General features: G+C 44.9%; 1 protein-coding gene across 4 annotated transcripts in view; it reads right to left on the minus strand.

Moving 5' to 3' along the window:
- DOP1B (DOP1 leucine zipper like protein B) overlaps nucleotides 1–26,199 on the minus strand; it is a gene marked incomplete at its 5' end in the record, with an annotated part of 102,923 nt that overhangs the window by 3,965 nt on the left and 72,759 nt on the right. For 2 of the 4 annotated variants that reach the window (XM_082838989.1, XM_082838988.1), the window contains 10 exons: nucleotides 304–440; nucleotides 10,595–10,723; nucleotides 11,227–11,288; nucleotides 12,316–12,462; nucleotides 12,586–12,695; nucleotides 12,930–13,015; nucleotides 18,302–18,446; nucleotides 20,940–21,006; nucleotides 21,104–21,208; nucleotides 23,697–23,752. In XM_082838989.1, the coding sequence (XP_082695115.1) occupies nucleotides 304–440; nucleotides 10,595–10,723; nucleotides 11,227–11,288; nucleotides 12,316–12,462; nucleotides 12,586–12,695; nucleotides 12,930–13,015; nucleotides 18,302–18,446; nucleotides 20,940–21,006; nucleotides 21,104–21,208; nucleotides 23,697–23,752 (1,044 nt within the window). Of the gene's footprint in view, nucleotides 1–303; nucleotides 441–10,594; nucleotides 10,724–11,226; nucleotides 11,289–12,315; nucleotides 12,463–12,585; nucleotides 12,696–12,929; nucleotides 13,016–18,295; nucleotides 18,447–20,939; nucleotides 21,007–21,103; nucleotides 21,209–23,696; nucleotides 23,753–26,199 lie in introns of all 4 variants that reach the window. The other 2 variants (XM_082838990.1, XM_082838987.1) reach the window with 2 other exon arrangements.

Raw genomic sequence — 26,199 nt, forward strand, 5'->3', positions numbered from 1 at the left:
ACTCAGCACTTTCACTGCCATGTCCTGGTCAGGGAACTAAGATCCCGAAAGCCACACGGCACGGCGGAAAAAAAAAAAAAAGCAAATAATATCAAACTGTACAGATTAATTGGAATAACTGACGTTGAGAGAGCAACTAGGATTATAGGATAAAATATCTCTATTTAAGCAAGAGCTGACTATGCACTACCAACTTGATTGAAAATTTTGCAGATAAAATTAGATCTATATGAAATATTATTCCTGAAAAAGCATTTCTAAAAGCTCCAATTTTGCTTTCAAGAGTAAAATATTTGCACTTACCAATTCAGAGACCATTATTGGCCACAATGAAGTCAAATGTTGAGCAGATATTCTTAGCAGCAAAACTCTGAAAAAAAGAAACATCTGAGCAGCAGCTATGGATGTCTGTCCAACTCTGAGATTGTCTGTCAGGCGTTCTAAGGAAAGAAGATTTTAGAGATGTCACACAAATAGGCAGTTTGGAGTTTCTCACTAGACAAAGAGGAATAATAAAATTGCAATTGCTTTGACATTTGACGAGAACCTCATACATGAGATGGGTGTTGGGAGAATGGTTCTGTGCCCCGTGTTTGCCCCCAGCACTGTTCTTTGCGAGGCACAGCAGTTTGTGGCTTTTGCTAAAGAAGTGAATCAAGTTCCTCTTATTCCCCTGCTGCAGCTGAGTAGAAAGGCAACAACTTCTGGCTCAAGCCAGAAATCCAGTGTGTGATCAATAAACATGTAATTATTCTTCTAAGAATATGAAACATGAGACACAGACACTGAAGAGTCTTTGGTGAGTGAGGGAACTATGAGATCATATAGATTGGTTGGCAGATGACACTATATTTTGGGGGTGAGGAGTGGCAAGTGAAGTGCGTGAATAAAATAGTATTCAGTAAAGTTTAGATTTGAGGACCATGACAAAAACTTTAATTCCTGCAGGAAAAAGAAAAAGAGCTAAACTCTCTAGTCCCTAACAGTCTTCCCCACTTCTCCACTGAAATAACTGTTTGCAGAATGTGATTTTTTTCCCATAATTTGAGGTTTCTTAGGACGATGACAAATTGCCACAGGAAATAGCTGAACTATGGTCATGCCGCTTAAGATTCGCTGTAGTAAATTAGTAATAAACTTCTCTTTACTTGAGGTAGCTTAAATGAGTTTTGTTTTGTTTTGTTTTTGCGATACGTGGGTGTCTCACTGCTGTGGCCTCTCCCGTTGCGGAGCACAGGCTCTGGACGCGCAGGCTCAGCAGCCATGGCTCACGGGCTCAGCCGCTCTGCGGCATGCGGGATCTTCCCGGACCAGGGCACGAACTCGTGTCCCCTGCATCGGCAGGCGGACTCTCAACCACTGCACCACCAGGGAAGCCCTTAAGTGGGTTTTTACTTCTTGTCTTTAAAAATACTCTGACCAAATGAAGGATCGTGCATAGATCAGACACTTGACAAACAGGTTGGCATTTTTAAAGAGTGGTTTGTGCTTTTGGTTCTGGACAAGATGGAGTAAGTATAATACATCCTATTTACCCAACTGCAAACAAACAAACAAACAAAAACTTTGAACAAAAATACATAAACCAACTATCAGAAAACAGGTGAAGGAAACGTGGCAGGACTGGGTAGGAAACTTGGGACTTAAGGAATGACCTGGAAGTGGGTTCCATGTGGTTTTTAAATTTTTTATTTTATTGCAGCTTAGGCAATTGAAAAGAATGTAACCTGGAATGCCAAAAGTCTCAACTTGAATGAGAAAAGATACCCAAAAGACACCAATGCAGGGATAATACAGAGGTTGGAATTACTGGAAAAGGATTTTAAAGCCGCTATCTAAAAATACTCTAATAACCAATTATGGACGCTTGAAACAAATAAGAAATGGAAAGTGTCAGCAAAAAAATACAAGATACAAAGAAAAGTCAAATAGAAATTTTAGAACTAAAAAATAGAATCACCAAGATAGAAAAACTTACTGTTGAGCTCAATAGCAGAATGGAGATGACAGAGGAAGAGGGGAATTCAGGACACAATCAATAGAAATTATGTGAGCTGAACAAAGGAGAGAGAAAATATCAGAAAAAAAAAATTAACAGAGTCTCATAGACCAGTGGGACAACAAAAGAGCTAACATTTGTGCACTGGAATCACAGAAAAAGAGAAAAAAGAGTATAGGTTGGAAAAATATTTTTAAAATAATGACTGAAAACTTTCCAAATGTGGTGAAAGACATATATCTACAAATAAAACAAGCTGAGTGAACCCTAAAAGGGATAAAACCAAAGAAATCATGTTCAGTCACATAATCAAACTTCTGAAAACTAAAGACAAAAATCTGGATAGCAATCAGAGGGAAATTATACATTACCTAAAAGGGAGAATAATTCGAATAATAGCAGATTTCTCATTAGAAACCATAGAGTCAGAAAGAAGTTGCCATTTTTCAAGTGCTGAAAGAAAAGAACTTCAACCCAGAATTTTTCTATTTCCAATAAAAACATCCTTCCAGAATAAAGGTGAAAGAAAAAAAAAACAGCAACAACCAAACCAAACCAAGATGAATGAAGGTGAAAAAAAAAGGCTCAATGAAGGAAAACAGTGCCAACAGATTTGCACTAAAAGAATGGCTAAATGATGTTCTTCAGACAGAAAGGAAATGATAATGGTAGGAAACACAGAACATCAGGAATGACTAAAGAGCAATAGAAAGGGTAAATAAATGAGTATAAATAATATCCTTTCCTCTTGAGTATTTATGTTGGACAGTGAAAGCAAAAAGTGTATCTCTATCTCCTTTGGTTCTAGTATGTAAATGTAGTATTTCAGACAACTATATCATATGGGAGAAGAGAAAAGCAAATGGTGGTAAAATATTGATACTAGTAGACCACAGTAAGTATGTATATTCTATGTTCACTGTAATCCCTAGAGCAACCACTGCAAAAAGCTATATAAAGAGATATACCCCCAAACCACTTTAAATAAATCAAAATGGAATGCCAAAAAAATGTTCAAGTAACCTCAGGAAAATAGGAAAAGGGAAACAAAATGAATGAAAAGGAACAAACAGAAAATAAATAAAATGGCATAATATATCCTGACATGACATGTCAATTAAAAGAGATTGGTTGAATGGATAAAAGGAATGACCCAGTTGTATGCTATCTTACACAAAACTCACTTCAAATATAACAATATGGCTTCCCTGGTGGCACAGTGGTTAAGAATCCACCTGCCAATGCAGGGGACACGGGTTCGAGCCCTGGTCCAGGAAGATCCCACATGCTGCGGAGCAACTAAGCCCACGTGCCACAACTACTGAGCCTGCGCTCTAGAGCCCGCGAACCACAACTACTGAAGTCCGCACACCTAGAGCCCGTGCTCTGCAACAAGAGAAGCCACCACAATGAGAAGCCCGTGCACCACAACAAAGAGTAGACCCCGCTCGCCGCAACTAGAGAAAGCTCGCGCAGCAACGAAGACCCAACACGACCAAAAATAAATGAAATAAATAAATTTTAAAAAAAGATAAAACTACTTAAAAATATATAACAATATAAGTAGGTTAAAGGTAAAAGGATGGAAAAAGATACAATATGCAAACATTTTAAGAAAGCTGGAGTGGCGCTATTAATATAGGACAGAATAGACTTCAGAGCAAAGGAAAGTACCAGGGTCAAAGAGGGACATTACACAGTGGTAAGGTCAGTTCAACAAGAAGATATAACATTCCTAAATGTCTGTGCACCAAACAACAGAGGTGTAAAATACTTGAAGAAAGAACTGCCGGAACTCAAAGAAGAATAAGTACTGACAACTGTAGCTGAACTTCAACATCCCTATCCCATGACTGATAGAACTCCTAGGAAAACAGTCAGTAAGGATATAGAAGAACTGAGCAATACCTCAGCCAACAGGATCTAATAAACACTTGTAGAACACCCCATTCAGCACCAGCAGAATACATCTCATTACGTGCTCGTGGAACATTCACCAAGACTGCTTTACGACCCATGATATAACCGAACTTCAACAAATTTAAATCCTACAAAGAATGTTCTCTGACCATAATGGAATCAAACTGGAAATTAATAACAGAAAGATAACCAGAAACACTTGGAAATTAACAAACTTCTAAATTAGATATGGGGTGAAGAAGTATCAAAGGAAATAAAAATATAAAGAAATGAATGAAAATTACAATATACCCGATTCTGTGGGATGGAGTTAAAGTATTGCTGAGAGGGAAATTTATAGCACTAAATGCTTACATTATAAAAGGAGAAAACACTCAAATCTATAATCCAAGCCTCTACCTCACGAGACCAGAAAAAGAACAAAATAAAACCAAAGCAAGGACAAAGAAGGGCATAATAAAAAGCAGAAATAAATGAAACTGGAAACAAAACAAACAAAAATAATGTCGAAAAATCAAATGAAAATGTGGTTATTCGAAAAGAACAAGAAAAGTGATAAACCTCTAGAAAGACTGACCAAAAAAGAGAGAAAGCAAATTACCAATAATCAGGAATGAAAGAAGGGGTATCTCTAAAGACATCAAAAGGATAACGAGGGACTTCCCTGGTGGCTGAGTGGTTAAGACTCCACGTTCCCAATGCAGGGGGCCCGGGCTTGATCCCTGGACAGGGAACTAGATACCACATACATGCTGCAACTAAGAGCTCACAAGCCACAACTAAGAAGCCCATGTGCCGCAACTAAGGAGTCGGCGAGCTGCAACTAAAAGGAGACCACCTGCCGCAACTAAGACCCAGTGCAACCAAATAAATAAATAAATATTAAAAAATAAAAATGTTAAAAAAAAAGGATAATGACATTTGAATTACTGTTTAAATGGGAATGCAAAATGGTACGTCCACTCTGGAAAACAGTTCGGCCGTTTCTTATAAAGTTAAACACACGTTTACCATAGAACCCAGTAAACAAACCCTTGTGCATTTATCCCAGCTTGCAGGATCTTAGTTCCCTGACCAGGGACTGAACCTGGGCCCTCTGCAGTGAAAGCACAGAGTCCTAACCACTGGATCGCCAGAGGCTTCTTTCTTTTTTTTTTTTTTAATTTATTTATTTCATTTATCTTATTTTTGGTTGCACTGGGTCTTTGTTGCTGTGCGTGGGCTTTTCTCTAGTTGCGGCGAGCGGGGGATACTCTTTGTTGCGGTGCGCGGGCTTCTCATTGTGGTGGCTTCTCTTGTTGTGGAGCACAGGCTCTAGGCACGCGGGCTCAGTAGTTGTGGCTCACGGGCTCTAGAGCGCAGGTTCAGTAGTTGTGGCACACGGGCTTAGTTGCTCCATGGCATGTGGGATCTTCCTGGACCAGGGCTCGAACCCGTGTCCCCTGCATTGGTGGGCGGATTCTTAACCACTGCGCTACCAGGGAAGCCCCTAGGCTTTATTTCTAATAACCAAAAACTAGAACAACCCAGATGTCCATCAGGTAAATGGATAAATGAACTGAGGTACACCCATAAAACGGAGTGTTAGTACTCATTAAAAAAGGTCAAACTCTTTATACACCCATGAACATACCCCACTTGCCTTTGGATGGATCTCAAAAGCACTGTACTAAACGAAAAAAGCTAATCTCAAAAGGTGACATTTACATAATACGTATGATGTATGATTCCATTTATATAACATTAAAGTGATGGAGAACAGATCAGCGGTTTCCAGGGGTTAGCGCTGGGTGCAGGGTGTGACTATACAAAGCAGTGAGTGACGTGAGGGTGTCGCTTTGTAGCGAGGGAAGAGTTCTAAATCCTGGCTGTGGTGTTGGCTACAAGAATTTGTATGTGGGAACTAGACACACAGACACACACACAAAGAATGCATTGTAGAAACTGGTGAAATCTGAAAAAAATCTCAAGTTGAGTTATGGCAATATTCCCACATCGATTTCCTGGTTTTGATGAGGGACTATGCTTATGTGAGATGTTATCATGGGGGAAGCTGGACGAACAGTACACAGGAACACCAGGTACTATTTGTGTAACTTCTCGTGAGTCTTAATCTACTTCGAGATAAAAAGTATTAAAAAAAAAAGTGGTTTGTACACACGGGGCATATTTCATATTGATGCTCCAAATAAAAGCTAAACTCGTGAGATGATTCTTCAGCCAAGATGATCTATTTTAGAATCTCTAATATTCCTTTCTTAGCTGAGTGATAAACCTTACAAGCTGAAGGAGTCCTGGGTGAGCAGAGCCAGAGAAAGCCCTGAGCCAGAATGTCTGCACCACTGTCAAGGTTGCAGAACCTCGTTTCGGCTGGCCACATAACCTTGCTGAGCCCATTTCCCATCTGTGAAACTCACCTGCCTCAAAGGGTACCTGCTAAAGAACACAGCCTACTGCTGGGAGCCAGAGGGCTCAGATTTCAGTCCAGGGTGTGCCAGTTAGTGGCAATGCAACTTTACGCAGGTGTTAATCTCTCTGAGCACCGGTATCCTGATGTAAAAATGGAGCTAATAAAGGACAATGAAGAAAACTTAAAAGATGGGAAGGACTTCAATGGACCTGGAATGAGCCACACTCATCAGCTTAGAGGGAACAGTGTTCCCTCTAGACCTTTCTGATCCCCTCATCAGGGGCCTTTGTAGCCTGTCCTCCTTTCATCCTAGACAAGCAGCATTTTATCGTCCCTCCTGTTTAAAAAATAATTGCTTTGAGTCGATTTACTTCTTTTGAGATCAATGCAAAATTTATGTCACTACGAGCCAAGATGTGAGAAGCTGCTCAGTTCTGCACCGAGTGCATCGATCGACCTCTTCCAGTGCTACCTGATGGTGATCAGTTGGGGGTGAGGACCCCAGAGGAGATGCCTTCCCCATTCCTGCCTCTTTTGATTTGGTCTCAACTATTCACCAGGGTGTGCAACTCAGGAGCTTCTGGATGCCTCTGCTCCCTTGACTGGGGCGTCATTGCTCCATGGGGCCAGTCAATGTCCCGAGACTGTCAGAGAACGTTCTGAATCCCATCACCCCAGGACCTTAGGGAAGCTGGGGACGATGACAATACAGAGGCAAGGGCTTTGCAAACTGTCAGTTAGTAAAAAACGGAAGGGGGTAAACATGTTTACTTCTTCCTCTTATTTTTTTAAAACAAGGACTCAAACAGGTATTTTTATTTTATTTTTAATTTTTTGGCTGCATTGTGTGGAATGAGGGATCTTAGCTCCCCAGCCAAGGATAGAACCCGTGCCACCTGCAGTGTAAGTGCAAAGCCCTAACCACTGGACCGCCAGGGAAGTCCACTCTACTTTTTCAAACATGAAGTATTTTCTTTTTTTTTTTTTTTTTTTTGGCGGTACACGGGCTTCTCCCATTGCAGAGCACAGGCTCTGGACGCGCAGGCTCAGCGGCCATGGCTCACGGGCCCAGCCGCTCTGCGGCATGTGGGATCCTCCTGGACCGGGGCACGAACCCGTGTCCCCTGCATCGGCAGGTGGACTCTCAACCACTGCGCCACCAGGGAAGCCCCATGTAGTATTTTGTTTTTTAAAAAAAAACAGCACTTGAGCTATCCAAAGTGGAGGGTATTTATTTGGAGAAATTCCTCTTTGCCCAAGGGCCCCCAGACTATCTCCTATTTAAAGTCAGCATTATGCTGACTTTCATATATGTTGTATGTATATAATATTATGTTGCCTCTACTTCTCTCTCCCTCTCTGAGCCATGATTTCTCAGAATTGGATGTTTACACCCTGCCATAGTCAGATTCTCCATACCACTGATTGAAAAAGGCCATTGTCTGTTCTCCTCTTGTTCTACACATCTAATACTGTCTCTTTAGCTCTCTGGGCCTCACCCCAGGTTTTAGGAGAGTGTGTGATGAGACATGGGGGAGAGAAGGCGCAGGTGTTTCTCCCAAAGTGAGAAGGCATGGGGCTTCCCTGGTGGCGCAGTGGTTGAGAATCTGCCTGCCGATGCAGGGGACGTGGGTTCGTGCCCCGGTCCGGGAAGATCCCACATGCCGCGGAGCGGCTGGGCCCGTGAGCCATGGCTGCTGAGCCTGCGCATCCGGAGCCTGTGCTCCTCAACGGGAGAGGCCACAACAGTGAGAGGCCCGCGTACCGCAAAAAAAAAAAAAAAAAAAAAAAAGAAAAGTGAGACGGCATGGCAAGGATTGTACAATGCACTGCCTACCACACTCTCCTGCTGAGAAAGTGAACTTCACGCTGCGCTTCTGGACCACTGTCTGACGGCCAGGGGCATAAAGCACCACCACAGATGCCGCCTGTGAACTAGAGGAAATGTGGTTCCCATTGTTCTTTCTCCCCTTTAAATCCTGTAAGTATGCAACGAAGTTCAGCTCTGACTCTGCACTGAGCAAAGTCTCTGGAGGGCTGCCACCACCTTTAACGGCATTCCTGGCCACCCTCTGATCCAAGCGGCCTCCTGCTAGTGATTCAAGTGAGGATTTGTTAATATCTAAATATTCACTTTCATACATGTTAAGTATTCAAGACGTTAGGTCATGAACATCTCCTTACCTGCTTTACAGGCTGAAATGATGTCCGTAGAAGTATAATGGTATTTTCATTGTTGCAAATATAAAATACTGTCATAATTAATACCCGTGAAAGCTGTTAATGTTTTGACCTAAAATAATTAAGACCTTTCAAGTGGTTAATCAAGCAGGGACGCGGGCTGAGAATTAATAAAAATATTTAGGAAAAACACATGCTTTGTGAGCCGACAGGTATTTATAAGAGCATTTTTTAAGAGGGTAGAGTAAGAGATTTATATCATAATTCTACATGGAAACAACCTGAATGTTCAACTGGTGAACTGGTAAACCACAGAATGGAATACTATCGATAAATAGCAATAAAAAGAAACAAGCTATTGATAAATACAACAGAATGAATGACTCTCAAATACAAGAGGCCAGTCTCAAAGGCTACATACTGTCTAGTCACATTCACATTTACAGGACATTCCAGAAAAGATGAAACCATGTGAACAGAAAGACGATTCAGTGGTTGATAGGGTCAGGGGGTAAGGGGAGGAGATGCCTTCTGAGGGGCACGAGTGAACTTTCTGGGGTGATGGAAATGTTCTGAATCTTGACTGCAGTGGTGGTTACGTGACTACATGTGTTTATCAAAATTCATAGAACTGTATAGCCAGAACTGTATGTAAATTATACTTTAATAAGTCTGAGCACCCCAAAAGGATTTACACCGTAATTCTAATATTTGTAAAATTGTTTGTTATACTAGCCTTCGTGATATTTAATACAATTCTTGAAAGCTTGTTTATTTTATTATATTCCATTTAGGCTACGTGTCTTAAGGAAAACACATTCCTGTTTGAGAGTTCTTTTGTATCTTGGAGGAGAATGAATTAAAACAGAATGCTCACTTCACCAACTCAACATTTTATGAGGAGGGGGAAAAGCCTTTAAAACCATGTATAATATCCACAATCATTCACTTTTGAAGCAGACAAAGAATACCGCGAGTATGAAGAAGAGAAAAGACTGCTAAGGAAAAATCAGGTACTTCTCCAAAATCTTGCTCTGTCACTGGCCTCACTTAGTATCTGCACTGCAGGAGGGATCCAGCAGGAGACAGTGCTGAAGAAGCACTGCCAGACTTTAAAAAACAACCTAATAAAAACTAATAGCGTTATAGGACTTCCCTGGTGGCGCAGTGGTTAAGAATCCGCCTGCCAATGCAGGGGGCACGGGTTCAAGCCCTGGTCTGGGAGGATCCCACATGCCGCGGAGCAACTAAGCCCGTGCGCCACAACTACTGAGCCTGCACTCTAGACCCCGCGAGCCACAACTATTGAAGCCCCCATGCCTAGAGCCCGTGCTCTGCAACAAGAGAAGCCACCACAATGAGAAGTCCGTGCACCACAACGAAGAGTAGCCCCTGCTCGCCGCAACTAGAGAAAAGCTTGTGCACAGCAACAAAGACCCAACACAGCCAAAAATAAATAAATATCTTAAAAAATTTTAAAAACTAATAGCATTATAATAATTGATTTTTGTCTTGCCTTTTCAAAAAAAAATAAATTTATTTTTTCTATGTTATTTTCAGCTGTGTTGGGTCTTCGTTGCTGTGCACGGGCTTTCTCTAGTTGTGGCGAGCGGGGGCTACTCTTCATTGCGGTGTGCGGCCTTCTCATCGCGGTGGCTTCTCTTGTTGTGGAGCACGGGCTCTAGGCACGCGGGCTTCAGCAGCTGTGGCACGTGGGCTCAGTAGTTGTGGCTCACAGGCTCCAGAACGCAGGCTCAATAGTTGTAGCGCATGGGCTTAGTTGCTCCGCGGCATGTGGGATCTTCCTGGACCAGGGCTCGAACCTGTGGCCCCTACGTTGGCAGGTGGATTCTTAACCACTGCACCAGCAGGAACGTCCCATAATAACTGATTTTTAAAATAAAGTTTCAGATTTACGGATATATTTCCAAAGTTCTTCTACAATCACCTCTGCTGAGTACTCATTTAACGTCTGACCATTCCACCAACACCTGCCCTGGGCCCCTCTGGTTTCCAGCCATGTCAGCCACCCTGGGCCTGTCTCTTTTGGGGGGGGTGGGCTGGGGGAGGGCAGGACTTCTTACCTTGGATCAGAGGAAGGTAAAGGTGGTACTGATCAAGTTCTCCACTTAAGACAGCAAAAGCCTGGCGCTTTAGCAGCATGGCTTTCTGCTCAAAACTTGAGAACAGTTTTAAAGAACTGCTCTGCATGGCTGGAATAAATAGAGCAAATAAGTTCCATTTAGTGAGAACACTACAATGAGAGGTAAGTGATGAGAAATTCCTACTATTCCTATCTTCCCTGGTGAAAGATCATGATCTTGATTAAGGGCATGCAGTTGTTACTCAAGTATTTACATTTATAAAAGTTCTTATTTCTTTCATGATACTGAGTGATGGGGTATTTGAAGAGGATATGAGGTACAGGAAAGTACTCCTAACCAATTGTGGTCAACTTATCATTACTTTCAAAAGTATTTTCTCCGCTATAAAACTGCAAAAAAGGTAGTTGAAGGCGTTCGTGTCAATAGACTGGAAACGGGAAGGCTCATTCACGTAGTCCCGACACATTCTGCACATCACATTACACTCTGTGGCTGAAATGGCACTAAAAAAGGTTTGAGCTGGGCCTGAAATACGTGGTTAAAGCTGATTATGACCAAAAGGAATCGGTCCTTTAAAGTGGGACTTATGTGCACATAACAGAAGAACTTACTCATTAAATCTTTAAACATTGTTTTCTCATGAGTCAGGAGATGGTCAATAATGGACTTCCAACTGGATATTAAAAAAAGCAAAATTAATTAAATATGCAAAGGGTGACAGTCTGATTAAAAGCATCAAGAAAAGAACATGTCCCTTTAAGATCTATTAAAAACTGCTTTCTGAAAAGTTAGTGAAAGGGATGAATAGTTTTTATATAAGGAAACGTTAAGCGAAAGCTTTTCATTTATAACCTTAACATAGGGAATGAATAACATAGGGAATAATGAATAATTCCCAGCTCACAATAAAAGAAAACACAAATTGTCAAGGTACCTTGGCTTTCACAAGGGTTGCCCTTAAATGTGTTCACACAGATGATGTCCATACACTTGTGTTAATGGAAAGAATGGGGGTTGTGAAGACAAACACCACTTGTTCTCAACGGGTTCCCCACAGTGCAACAGGATTACAGCCATGGCCGCTGGTGGTGGCTGGACAAACCCTCAGCCCACATAAAGAAGCTGACCAGTCTCCACCGTCTCCCCCTGCCATTAATGAAGACCTGTTCAGTCAATCTAGGGGCAGAGTTACGAGTGGTTCTGTTGACCTCCAAGAAAAAGGCACAGCTAGTTCATCCTGTGCCTGTGATGCCACGGATCTCCGCTGCCCGCGCAGAGCCTGGCCAGCCTCAAGGTCTCAGTGAGGAATCGGGGAGTGTCAGCCGAAGAGTGGGATAAGGACACCGCAGTGTCACCATGGAGCCCCGTCATCTTAATGCTGGTCAAGCATTTTGTGATTACAAGATAAAGTAGTACTAGACCAAGTACCACTGGAACCCCACGCAATGCTCTTTAGGAAAAATGTGCTCTCGTACTTGAAATTCTTCTCCTGATTAAAAGAAGCCACCTTTGTAGTTTTTAGAAGACTTAATTCTGTTCCCAGAAATACACAGTTAACCTGTGAGTGGTGTCCTATGATTTGGGTTGATGCTAACTGTGCTTCCATTTCAGGAATGAGAATTAATTACAGAAACCCAAACACTTTTCCACTTGAAGATTCAGGGCACGTTTTTTTTTTTTATCAGGACAGCATTTCTTACTGCACACAAGAAGTGTCCATCTGGAAGAAGGCCGGGTCCAAGAATAATTCCAGGACTTCTTTTTTCCAGGCTCGTTTCGTGTAGGCATAACCGCTTAGAGAGCTCAGCAGCTGGGCGCCAGCCCGGAAGCTGGGGGCATTGTAGGCACTGAAAGGGGTGGGAAGGGGAGAGGGCCAAGGTCAGAGATGGTGCAAGGAACCCCGCTGGACACATTTCCCATAAGCTACCTTTCCACACGTGGGTGGGGTACAATGGAGAAGGTGGCGTTACCTGTGATTACGTAAGTAAGGAAAAACATAGTAGAGCAAACGTGAGATCAACGGCACCGCTCTCTCCTTCTCATCACTTCGATAAACCATGTCCAGGAGGGATGCCAGAACCTAGAAGAACAGGACCGCCAGAAAACAGAAATCTCCTAAAGCAGGCGGCAATACAAAATTTAGTCCTCGGGGTATACACAGCCTAACAAGAAAACTCCACGGGGCAGCTTGAGGCCAATTCTGGCTTATGAACTCACCCGGGACGGTGCAGCCCGTGCGCCCTGGCCCCTGAGAATGAACGCCCTCACAAAGCCTCACTTCTGTGGGGGGATGGCAAGCCAGATGCGTATGTACCTCTGCCAGGAGGGAGAGGGCTTGCACGCTGTACACCGAAGGGGCAGACGCAGGCACCATTGCTGAAGCGGGGGCAGCAGCATCTGCTGAAAGAGGCATGTGTGTTTTAATCAGGACAATAGGTCACCATTTATGCCCCCAAAGCATCAGATGAACTTGAGTCATGAGCTCCCGCCTTTCACACTGACTCTGTACGTACGTACATGTTACGTATTCTTCTCTGCTAACGTGTTCAACTTCAGCAACTAAGAATCTGGGTATTTTGATCAAATAAATCAGCACCAACTCACTGTCTTCCTCCCTGCTTCTATTCTCATCACCATGTTTGGAGCTTCAACAACCCCCTGGATGACCCCTCTACCACCCTGGCCTCCGAGCCCCTTAGTCTTTTCTTTTCCAGCAAGCTTTTATTTTGTTCCAGCTCAGCCAGCCGCTGTCACCATCATACCCTTGACCTCATGACTTTCCAAAGTCTCCACTTGCAGCGCCCTACAGTGACCAACCACATCTTACCTTTCCTGCTCACTTCCTCCTGGAATGCTGCTCTGACAATTTCCTGAAACCTTGCACAAGCCTCCAACCCCCTGAGTTCACGTCCTTCACTACCTATCAATCCCCCCAGGTCTTCACTTCTCTATCTCCCCACCCACACCCGTGGTCTATCGTCCACCTTGCAAACATGCTTCACTTTTTTGCTTCTCTCTCCCTCTGAAGCACTCACCTCGAAAAATGCAAAGCTGGCTAAACCCAATGATTGCCTATGCAGTTCTATGCAGCTAAATGCTCTGGAGAAAACCAGACTACTCTGAAACAGATCTCACTTTACTTCATGACTGTGCAACTCAGAAATGACCTGATGCTCCTAGATAACCCTCCCCCGCGTCCCTCAGCGCTGTGCTGGCTTTCCCAGTCTCCAACATAGTTCTTTCACCTCCTCCCTCCATAACCAGCGATACCTGTCCCTCCTCAGCTGGTAACCTCGTCTCATGTTTCATTTAGAAAATTAAATGTAAACAAACAGAAACGCCCTCAGTTGGGGCGCTAAGTGTTATTAACCTGGAACATTTATATCCGTGTTCTCTGCCTTGTCTCCGGTTTTTTTTTTTTTTTTTTTTCTTTTTGCGGTACGCGGGCCTCTCACTGTTGTGGCCTCTCCCGTTGCGGAGCACAGGCTCCGGACGCGCAGGCTCAGCGGCCATGGCTCACGGGCCCAGCCGCTCCGCGGCATGTGGGATCTTCCAGGACCGGGGCACGAACCCGTGTCCCCTGCATCGGCAGGCGGACTCTCAACCACTGCGCCACCAGGGAAGCCCTGGCAGGCGGATTCTTAACCACTGTGCCACCGAGGAAGTCCCATGACTTTGGTTTTTGGTTTAAACAATTGATTGAGGTGGAAAAGTCTGAAGCAAGAACATTCTGGAGAGGGAGATGGAGCTTGGGTTTGCATGTGTTACATTTGAGATGTCTGGGAAGGAATCAGAAAAGGTCGGCAGCGTAGGAGGAAAAACCAAGAGAACATGGAGTCGTAGAAACTATGAGAAGAGAGTGTTTCCGGAAGCACTCCAGAGAGTGTTTCCTGTGCTCTGCAATGGGAGAGGCCACAACAGTGAGAGGCCCGCGTACCGTAAAGAAAAAAAAAAAAAAAAAAAAGAATCCACCTGCCAACGCAGGGCTCGAGCCCTGGTCCGGGAAGATCCCACGTGCCATGGAGCAACTAAGCCCATGCGCCACAACTACTGAGCCTGCGCTCTAAAGCCCGCGAACCACAACTACTGAGCCCGCGAGCCACAACTACTGAAGCCCGTGCACCCAGAACCCGTGCTCCACAACAGGAGAAGCCACCGCAATGAGAAGCCCGCGCACCGCAACGAAGAGTAGTCCCCACTCGCCCGCAACTAGAGAAAGCCCGTGTTCAGCAATGAAGACCCAATGCGGCCAAAAATAAATAAAACAAACAACAAAAACCCCAAAGTCATCCTTGTTTGCCTTTTTTTCCTTTAAACTACCACTTCCAATCCATCGGCAAGTTCTGTTGACGCTGCACTCACACCAGTCCACCTTTCTCTGGAACCCATGCCTCTAAGCCAACATCTTCTCTTGCCCGAAGCACCATGAAATGCTTTCAACTGAACTCCCAGTTTCTGTTCTCGGTTGCTGCAGCCCACATCGCTCCCGGCAGCCAAACTGATGTTTTCTGAAAACTCAATAATAAGATCCTGTCACTGCTCCAAACCCTTTAATGGTTTCCCACAGCAAGTGGGCTAATGGCCAAGCTCTTAAGTGTGCTCTGCATCAAGCCGGACAACCTTCCACCCCCGCTCTCGCCCTGACCTTGCATGACCACACATTAGGCTCCAGCCAAGCTGATCTTCAGGTTTCCTGGGTCTGGCCCACTCCCACCTCCAGGACTCGCCATCCCCTCCGGGCAGCGCCTTCCCGGATCTTTGCATGGCTGCCCCCTTACCTTGTATTTCTCAGCACAACTGACACTTCCTTGGGGACATGTTCTGCAACATCTGAAGTGGCCCCCAGCCCCACTCCCATTAAAAAAAAAAACCACTTTCATTTTGGAGTAACTTTGGATTTCCAGAAGAGTTGAAAGATACCTTTGTTAATTTACTTTGGACCATCACCTTCCGCATCCCCCGCCCCCCCACGAGAGCAGAGGTCCTGCTCATTTTGTTTCCTGCTGCATCACCAGCATCTAGAACACAGTGCATGGCACACGCCAGACGCAAACGTACAGGAAGGACCCTGCACGTGCACTGCACACAGAAGAACTCTAAGTGGAGAAACACATCATTTGAAGCCTCATTCTGTTTCACGATTTAGACGGCCAGTATGCATACTTAGTTTGTTCAAGACTGAAACAAAGTATAGTGTAGGATCCAAAGAGTCTTTTGGTACTCTATAATTTGCTAATTAAGTCTTATAGAGAAGCCCCCACATCACCTCCAGCTTTGGAATTCTATGCTTTCTTTTTTTATTTTATTTATTTATTGCTTTCTTTTTTAAAATAAAAATCAGGTAATCATTTTACTACAGGACTGTCTTGAGGTTAAATTTAATTACTGCACAAAAGCCAGGCTCAGCTGCGCTGGTGGTGGAGAAGCAGTTTAATCCCTATATCAGTACCTACATCGGGAATAACTGAGGGCAGATGAGCCAAGGAGTTGCACGAGCTCTCCTTCCCTAGAACCACAACTATAATCATAACCGCAGCCTGAGAAAGCATAATTGTTGGTTTACATTGGTAAACGATAGCATACTAGTTATAGGATCTTCATTACAGAGTAAAGTATAATTATTTTCTTATGTAAACCACAAAACTAGCTGTCAAACAAATATGGCAGAAGTAATGGAGGGGGTGCTACGGCCTGTCTGTCCAACACCATCCTTCCTCCTCCTGCAAGAGAAGCCTCTCTTGGGTGGGAGCCCATTTCTCGGAGCTCCAGCGCACCAGCCTTTCCTCTCCTCCTCTGGGTCAGCCACAGGCCCAGAACAGCCAACCGGAATCTTTGCGTGAGACTTGATGAACTTCATCTGAACACCTAGCTCCCGCTCTGACTAAAACCAGATGTAGACGCTTGGGTTTTTCCTGTACATGAGCCAGAAAGTTTTGTGCTGCTGTGTTTCTACACGCCTGAAGTGGGTTTCGTTTACTTGCAAGAGAAAAGAGCCCAGACTTCTTGACACACCTTCCTTTGTATATGAAAAACCACAAATTCAGCTTTGCTTCTGCTGATATAACTACCGCTAACAATAATGACAGAGGTCATAAAATATGACAGAACTAGCAGCTTTTGAACACTGACCTTGTGGTGGGCACTGCGCTATGTAGTTCCGACTGAGAACTTAGATGTAATTTTTTTGCTCGTGTTAATAAAACTGAGACCAGGGCTTCCCTGGTGGCGCAGTGGTTGAGAGTCCGCCTGCCGATGCAGGGGACACGGGTTCATGCCCCGGTCCGGGAAGATCCCACATGCCGTGGAGCGACTGGGCCCGTGAGCCATGGCCGCTGAGCCTGCGCGTCCGGAGCCTGTGCTCCGCAACGGGAGAGGCCACAACAGTGAGAGGCCCACATACCAGAAAACAAACAAACAAACAAACAAAAAAACTGAGACCAAACTGATTTTCTTGTCCAGTGTTGAGCGACACTGGGACTGGGCATACTTTCCTGTCTGTGTTAAATAATACTGAGAGCTTGCAAAAATAATTACTTGCTCTAAGATACGTCTAATTCTGAAAGAAAAACTCAAGCAACTAAAGTGGCTCACTTATCAAAACGAGCAGCATCTCGTCAACATCCACTTCTGGACCCTCGCCTAGTGCTGTGCCCACCAATGCAAAGGTATCTTATTACTGACTCTGCCCCAGGCCCCACCTGGAAAGATCTGCCACAAACAACTCAGCCAAGGCCCTACAACCTTATAAATATCCTCCCCAAACCTCCCCTAGAGCTGAGACACCCCTATGACCCAGCCAAGTTTCTCCCTCACTGCAGCAGGTCTAGTAACCTGAGATTTGCTGGATGATACATTCGTCCGGCGGTCTTTAGGGCACCGGCAATTGACAGTCTACCCTGTTGCATTTAATTCACTCCTCAAAGAGTATCTGGCTGATCAGCGGTCCTCCGAGTAAACAGATGAGTCTCGTTTGAGAGTCTCCAGACCATTTTCCCAGGAAGCTGTAACTGACGACAAGGCTGGGCTGTGCCTACTCTGTGTGGCCTCCATGATAAAATCGTCACCACTCAGGCAATGACCAAACACAAGGGTCATCAAGAGGCAGGGGTGTGTTGGCCAGAAATGAAATACAACATCAACTGCCTGACGATAGTGAGCTGGTTTACTAAGTTTTCTTTCCACGGCTCCACAAAAAGAAAAACATACATTCTCCTATTCTTTATACCACACAGATTTCTATCACTGAGTCTGTGCAAATTATCTTGGGAAGTGACTTTCTTGGACCCCCATCTCGGCTCAGTGAGGGCTTAACACGGTAGCATGGGCCACTCGGGACCCTTCCAACGGAATCCTATTGTTCAGTATACATACAACGTATGTTGTAAGAAGCAAAGCCAGTTTACTTTTAAGGCAAAACTAGACCCACTAGCTGGCATTGGGCATTACTTTTTTTTTTTTTTTTGTGGTACGCGGGCCTCTCACTGTTGTGGCCTCTCCCGTTGCGGAGCACAGGCTCCGGACGCGCAGGCTCAGCGGCCATAGCTCACGGGCCCAGCTGCTCCACAGCATGTGGGATCTTCCCGGACCGGGGCACGAACCCGTGTCCCCTGCATCGGCAGGCAGACTCTCAACCACTGAGCCACCAGGGAAGCCCTGGGCATTACTTTTTGACCCTTCTACACCTACCGTGCAAATCTTCCTCATCATCAGATTCTTCTAGAGAGATCTGAGGCTGGGCCTTCACTTCCAGGTTTCTGCTCAGCCAGCTGGTTTGTTCCAAGGAAGAGCCAGCAATGTTCCCGACAGCTTCTAGAATTTTTTGAGTGACTTCCTGAGAGTAGTCAGGAGAAAGAGGAAAGGAAGTTAGTTAAGGAAAAGAATCTTAAGTGCCTAAAATAGCACCATCCGATATAAATATAATGCAAGCCGCAGCTGTGAACCATGCAGGTAATACCAAGTTTTCTAGGAGCTACATTAAAAGAAGAAACAAGTTCATAATGTTTAACACAATATATCCAACAGAGTATCAACATATAATCAATATAAAATTGTTAGCGAGGTTACGCATTCTTTGTTAAGTCTTTGAAATCTGCTGTGTGTTTATTTACAGCACATTCACTTCAGACAAGCCACATTTCAAGGGCTCAACAGACACTCGTGGCTCAGGCTACTCTCTGACCAACTTGGGTAAAACAGAGACACAGGAAGTCACAGCGGCACAACACGTTTGGCAGATTAGATTTCCAGTTTCTTTAGGACCATGGATTCTTCTAGAAATGCGTCTTTGAATAATACAAGAAACAAAACTGCATACATTAAATTGACTCGAGGGTGAAGTGAGGAGTCATCCGTATCAGGAGTTCCATGAGGAACGGATTTGGTCAAGTAGCTGGGACGGAGGTAGAAACACTGAGTGGGTATCATCGAGCGTTGCCAGCTAAGAGGGGCTGTACGTCCCTGACGTCTGAGAACTGAACAGTCCTGACTTCCGCTACGAGCCCAGCAGCTGTGTTCGGGCATGAAGCAAGAGAACGTCTGCCTGCCGGTGGCAAGGGGGGTGCACCCGTGGGAACTGTCCGCGGTGCACCTGGGCAGAGGTGTGGGGTGGATGACGGCGGTAAGGAAGGTCAAGAATAGACAGATGGACCTGGGGATGATCACACTGAGTGAAGTAAGTCAGAGAAAGACAAATACCGTTTGCTATCACTTCTATGTGGAATCTAAAATATGACACAAATGAACTTAACTACGAAATAGAAACAGAGTCACAGACGTAGAGAACAGCCTTGTGGTTGCCAAGGTGGGTGGGGTGGGGGAGGGATGGAGTGGGAGTTTAGGATTAGCAGATGCAAAGTATTATATATACAGGATGGATACACAACAAGGACCTGCTGTATAGCACAGGGAGCTGTATTCAACATCCTGTGATAAACCATAATGGAAAAGAATATGAAAGAGGATATATATATGTGTGTATAACTGAGTCACTCTGCTGTACAGCAGAAATTAACACTATAAATCAACTCTACTTCAATAAAATAAATTCTTAAAAGCAGATCAAGAAAAGGGGTTGAGGACTTAGAAGAGCTCCCATTTCAAGCGCAGTGAATGGATGGGAAAGAAGTTGGGGTGCCTGGAAACAGCAGGAAGGAGTCAGTGTCAGGGAGGCTGGGACATCCTGGGGTGGAAGCAGAGGCCCACCTGGCCCTCTGACGAACAGGAGCAGAGCGAGCCGCACCAGCTGCGGTAGTGCCTGTGGCTACAGTCCGGCCGATGGACTGGAAACGGAGGGGCCGCGGCAGGCAACAGCCCATGGGAGGGGGAGGGCTTCCAGGTGAGTGCAGGAGGTGCCACCCAAGGGCTGGGCTGCAGCACTTGCCCTTGGGTGATGCTTTCTTCTCTACCGGTTGAGTCAAAGGAGTCACTGTGCTTTACGCAGAACTCTAGTGCCTCAGAGTCAGGAACTGGACAGATATTTCACAAACACCAGGGATCACAGCGATTAGCAGTAACATCACCAAAGCCATAAACTACACAACCCAGTTTAAAGGCTTTGACTCAAAAAGCTCCTCACTCAAGGATTATAATGGTTGCAAAATAGTGACTTTTCTAACTCCTTCATTACTTCTATGTATTATTATTATTATATTTATTTATTTATTTATTTATTTTTTCAATACGCGGGCCTCTCACTGTCGTGGCCTCTCCCGTTGCGGAGCACAGGCTCCGGACGCGCAGGCTCAGCGGCCATGGCTCACGGGCCCAGCCGCCCCGCGGCATGTGGGATCTTCCCGGACCGGGGCACGAACCCGTGTCCCCCGCATCGGCAGGCGGACTCTCAACCACTGCGCCACCAGGGAAGCCCCATCTATGTATTATTGATAGTTGGCATTCTACTCAAAGGAGAAGATTTTCCTTCTCCTATGGGTGAGTTTTACTTTGTTTTTCAGTGTTTCTGAAATTTCCCGTGGGTCTATATTGCTTTAAAAAGACGGGGGAAGGTTCTAAGGAAAGGAATCTGCGCATAAAGATAGACTTATCGTTCCAATCATGATGCAGAGTAAGTCCGCATACATCTGTGTACAGTGGGAAGCGAGAGGGTGCCTTGTAAACTGCACGGTCGACTGGTCAAGTCTAACACGAGAACCTTCATCCGGAGATTGTACAGAGTCCTCTAAGGACAGTAACAGAGGGAATCAGACGCGGGAACAAATGCACATCTAAGATCTGGTTCTGCCCAATGTTTACTCTCTCCAGCGGGACCCTCTAAAGGTGGGCGATACTCCTGGGACAGTAACAGCCTGCCAGACTTGCACATACAGACCTGCAGATCTTTTTGATCCTTCTTGCTCTCCAGGTTGGGAGTTCTCGTTACAAAGTCGTTCAGCATGCTGTTGAGAGACAATCAGCTTCAGACCGAGAACGCTGCAGAAATAAAAACATGTTCCCGAAGAAAAATACGGTGACGTGAGTGCAGGGACACGGTACCTGAGAAGCAGAAAATAACCAGGGGGAGCGAGATTCAACTGCACGGACTCCTTTAACACACCCAACAGCGAAGGGAAGTTTGCTTGCAAGGCTGTTGCTGGGAGCCTATTTAAAAAAAAAGAAAGAAAGAAAAAATATCCAACCCTGAACAGGTCAAAACAAAATGTTACTTATAAGCACATTTTAGATCCGGGTGGTTGGAAAGCACAGGAAGATGGCATATCCGCCTGACCTGTTTGCTCTTTTTTAAATTACAATACACACAAGCTAAATTTTGGTATTCTGCCAAGAACTTGGAGTTTGGAGACCTGCAACCCTGCTGACAGGTCAGATGCCCCTGGTTTCCTCGTCTATAACGTGAAAGCCTGGAACTAGAGGACTGTCTGATCTCTGGGCCTGTCTGGCTCTACCATTCAGCCTCTCTGACGTCGCTGGAAACACAGAGTCAACCATCAGAAGGTCACAGAGGGCAAGGTCAGGCCTCAGGAAAACAAGGACTCGGATTATGGCTACGGAGTGAGGCTGCACAGCACAAAAGGCAGAGCTTGGCCGCAGCCAGAGGGCCCCAGGTTCAAGTCCTCGTCCCTGACTTACTGCCTCCTGACTGACCTGGGCAGGGCCTCCTCTGTAAAAGGAGGCCGCAGCTCCTGCAGCTGCTGGGAAGGCTCAGATATCACTTAGGCCCCTGCAACAGGCGCTTGCTAGTGATATAATTCACATTAGTTACCACGAGAAGGGACCAGCTCATCTTTACCTCCTGCAGGAAAGAAGTACAGGGATGCTTGTGGTGAAGGATGAACAGCTGGTCTGAGCTCAACCCTAGACTCAGGGAATCCTGGGACTATGATCCTTCTTGCCACCTCAGGGTACAGTGAGCCGGAATAACCACGGAACATGAACTTGTTAACCAGGGAGCTTGCAGCTGGTGGTCAGATGTACTTATTGTGAACCCCCTGAGATACATGAGAATACTGAGGCTTCCTTGAGACGGGGCTACACTCCCTTCACCCTCCTTACTGCAGCCGAGAACACCCCACACGATGGAGGGGTCCGGGAGCCGCACCCGGGACCTGCCATAAGATCTGCACGAGGCCCAGCACAGCGTCCTTTCTACCCGTGGAGAAACACCTGGGGGACTCCTATAGCTGAGACCCCTGCATGCCAACATTCAGCAAAGTAAACCCACGCAGAAGCCATCCGGCAGAAAACATGGCAAAGCATTGAGGACAGCACCAAAAATAATCCCTTCTCCTTTTTCTAAAAGAGGTCCTTAAAATCCCCCCTCCTTTTTTGGTATCAATTTAACGCAAACTGGTTCTTCTACTAAAGTTTACCAGGCCTCACATAAAGCTTTGCTGACGTAAGTATTTAAGCTATAGCACCCAGACTTTAAAATGTCAGATTTGATCTCTGCAGAAAGAAAAAGTAAAATCATCAGGGTATTCCCATGCCTCGAGAGGAAATAAGGACACCATTCAGATACTTTCTGAACTAAACCTCTCCAGTAACCAAGAAACACAATGTGGGGGGGGGGGGGTGGCAGGGAGGGATAAATGAGGAGTTTGGGATTAAAATGTACACACTATTATATATTAAATAGATAAACAGGGACTTCCCTGGTGGTCCAGTGGTAAAGAATCCGCCTTACAATGCAGGGAACGTGGGTTCGATCCCTGGTTAGGGAACTAAGATCGCACATGGCCGCAGGGCAACTAAGCCTGAGCGCCGCAACTACTGAGCTTGCACGTCTCAACTAGAGAGCCTGTGTGCCGCAAACTACAGAGCCCATGAGCTCTGGAACCCTCGCACCACAACTACAGAGCCAACGTGCCCTAGAGCCTGCGAACCACAACTAGAGAGAGAAAACCTGCACGCCACAACTAGAGAAAGCCCGCACGCCCCAACGAAAGATGCCACGTGCCGCAACTAAGAACCGACACAGCCAAAAATAAATTAAATAAATAAATAAATAATAAGGGACTTCCCTGGTGGCACAGTGGTTAAGAATCCTCCTGCCAATGCACGGGACACGGGTTCGAGCCCTGGTCTGGGAAGATCCCACATGCCATGGAGCAACTAAGCCCGTGTGCCACAACTACTGAGCCTGCGCTCTAGAGCCTGCGAGCCACAACTACTGAGCCCGCGAGCCACAACTACTGAAGCCCGCGCGCTGCAATGAAGAGTAGCCCCCGCTCACCGCAACTAGAGAAAGCCTGCGTGCAGCAACGAAGACCCAACGCAGCCAAAATTAATTAATTAATTTAAAAATAAATAAATCTTAAAAAAATAAACAATAGCACTGGGAACTATATTCAATATTTTATAATAACCTATAGTGGAAAAGTATCTGAAAAAGAATATATATATATATATATTCCTATATATATATATTCCTATATATATATTCCTATATATATATATATACACATATATATACATATAGGAATCATTTTGCTGTACACCTGAAACTAACAACATTGTAAATCAATGATACTTCAGTTAAAAGAAAAAATGGAAATACAATCAGAGGAATTATTTATAATCATTGCAATAGCATCTATAATTGAGAAACGTCTTTGAGGGGCTGCATTACCTTTGGATGAAAGCATAGCAAAACTGCAACACAGGGACATCCACGAGGGGCGATTTCTGAAAATTAAAGCAAAGCTAATTACTCCAAGTTGGTAGGAAATAAGGCTAAAAAAGAATTCAAATACAGAAATGAAACAGATTCTATATCCTAACAAAGCAAATGTTTGCAGCTAGAGTCTTTCAAATATAATAATAGAAAGTATCCCCCAAGTGAAACAAAAACAAATGTATCCTATGAGGTCCCAAATCATTAGTGCCCCTCTCATCAGACTCCCAGAGTCATTCCCTTTATGTTTACCTACTTCCCATTCCAGGCTTTTAACAAGTATTTAGGGAAGATTTGGCATTATAACTGAACCTCCCCCCAAACACAAAGTTGGTGGCCAAAGTTGGCCCTCGGGAGCTACAGTTGAGAGACAACGCCAAATTTGAATTCTTAGCTCCAGGAATTCCCTCAAACAGCCCAGACAACTTCCCTAAATCCCAAATGGCTGGAACTACTTAGAAATAGGTTTCAAGACACACATTTTTTCCCTTCTTGCTTGTAAAAGGCTATTTGTCGAAGTTATAGAAGTCGAGCCAATTAACTAAACTAACCACAAAATGTAATTTTGTTATTCAAAACGCCAAAAACCACTCAACCAGACGACATCTAGGTTTTTTTGTTTTTTAAGCCCAGGAGTTGCAGGTGTCTGCAGAAACTCCGGTAACATGAAGGAACAAAACCTGAAAGCGCCTGCTCTGTGTGTAAAGCTGCTGCAGGGCCAGCTCCCCCATGGCTGCAGCTGTGACCCCATCCGTGGGGACCGACCCGCCGCGCGGAAGATCAATCTCCCTCCAGCTAGACTTGTTCAGAGATATAAATGCCAATCCACCCAGGACCTGATGCTGCCGCTGCCCGCCTCCACCACCCTGCTCCCTCTCTTCAGGGTCCATTACTTTAACGTTTACATTCAAGAGTAAAAGGCAACAAGACTACCAGGCATTTGGGAGACTGGGGGCAGACGTCCGACAGATGCCGTGAAGTTGCCCGTGCCCATTTTACATCTGACTGTTTAAACGCTTGGCCAGTTCCATAATCTGGCCTCACAGTGTAAATCTGTAGGCTGCCTTATCTTCTTTCCCCAACGAGAATACAGGCTGACCGTAGGCAGGAACAGTGTCAACTATTTAGGACTCCCCACTACGATGCAGACTTGATTTTCAATAAACACGTGGAATGAAGGAAGAGGACCAGAGCCCCGAGTGTAACTGACTGGTTAGAAGCCCCGAGTGGCCCTCCCAGTGTGGACATTTCTGCAGAGGGTGCCCCTGTGCCACGTGCCTTTCAGAGGAAAAGCTTCAAGGGGGGAGTTCTCCTCCAAGGCAGGCATAGCCAAAACTGCTAAAGGTATTCTTGGTCAGCTTTTCCACTCTGGGGTGAGAATGGCTGAACACATCTCTGATTCCAAGGTTTAGCTTTTGTTCACCACCCTTAGTGTTATGACCTTAATATCTAAAAAGAAGATTTCTTTTATTTGCTGTAATTTTTTTTTTATTTGGGTAGAATATACTTGACAAAATCTACCATTTTAAACATTTTTAAGTGTACAGGGCATCCAGTATATTCACATTGTTGGGCAACTATGACCACCATTCATGTGCAGAACTTTTTCATCTTCCCAAACTGAAACTCTGTCCCCATTAACTCCCATTCCCTCCTCCCCCGCAGTCCCTAGTGACCATCATTCTTCTTTCTGTCTCTATGGCGTTGACTACTCTGGGTCCCCCAGATAAGTGGAATCATATAATACTGTCCTTCTGGACAGTATACTGTCCAGTATAGACAGTATACAATAATACTGTCTATTATTCCCCTTAGCATAATGCTGTCAAGGTTCATCCACGGTACAGCATGTGTCAGAATTCCATTCCTTTTTAAGGCTGAATGATAGACAGTCCATTGCAGGTACAGACCTCATTTTGTTTATCCATTCATCCATGGACACTTGGGCTGTTTCTACCTTTTGGCTATTGCGATACATGCTGTTATGAACCCTGGCGTACAAATATCTGTTGGATTACAACTATTTTTTAGCAAAATCACTTGGTCCACTCCCTTAATTTTCAATTAGGGAATTATTCTTAAATTGTTCCTAACTGTATAATTTTAAATTACCTAAGAGAAGGCAATTATTTCAAAGTTGGAACAAATCCCTGCTTTCTATCAAATTAATTAAGAACAAAACAGCTCCAACACTTTCAACAAAGAGGTCTGCTTTGGTAAAACCAAAAATCTCTCAGGCAGGAAACTGTTAAACCACACCGTCTGTTCTGTTGCAAAGTCACTGCGCATAAATGAAAAGGTGCCCCCCCTCGAAACTGGGCAGTAAAACTGTAAGAGCTTTGTGGTTCAATCACGTCACCCTTCAAAGGCCACTGCCTTCCCTGCAGCCAGATGAAATCTCTTCTTTCTCAGCACGTCCAGGATGAGTCAAGTCCTCTGATGTGTATTTTGTACCTTT

This window comes from Leucopleurus acutus, assembly GCF_964270905.1.
Source record: "Leucopleurus acutus genome assembly, chromosome: 5".
Classification (NCBI taxonomy): domain Eukaryota; kingdom Metazoa; phylum Chordata; class Mammalia; order Artiodactyla; family Delphinidae; genus Leucopleurus; species Leucopleurus acutus.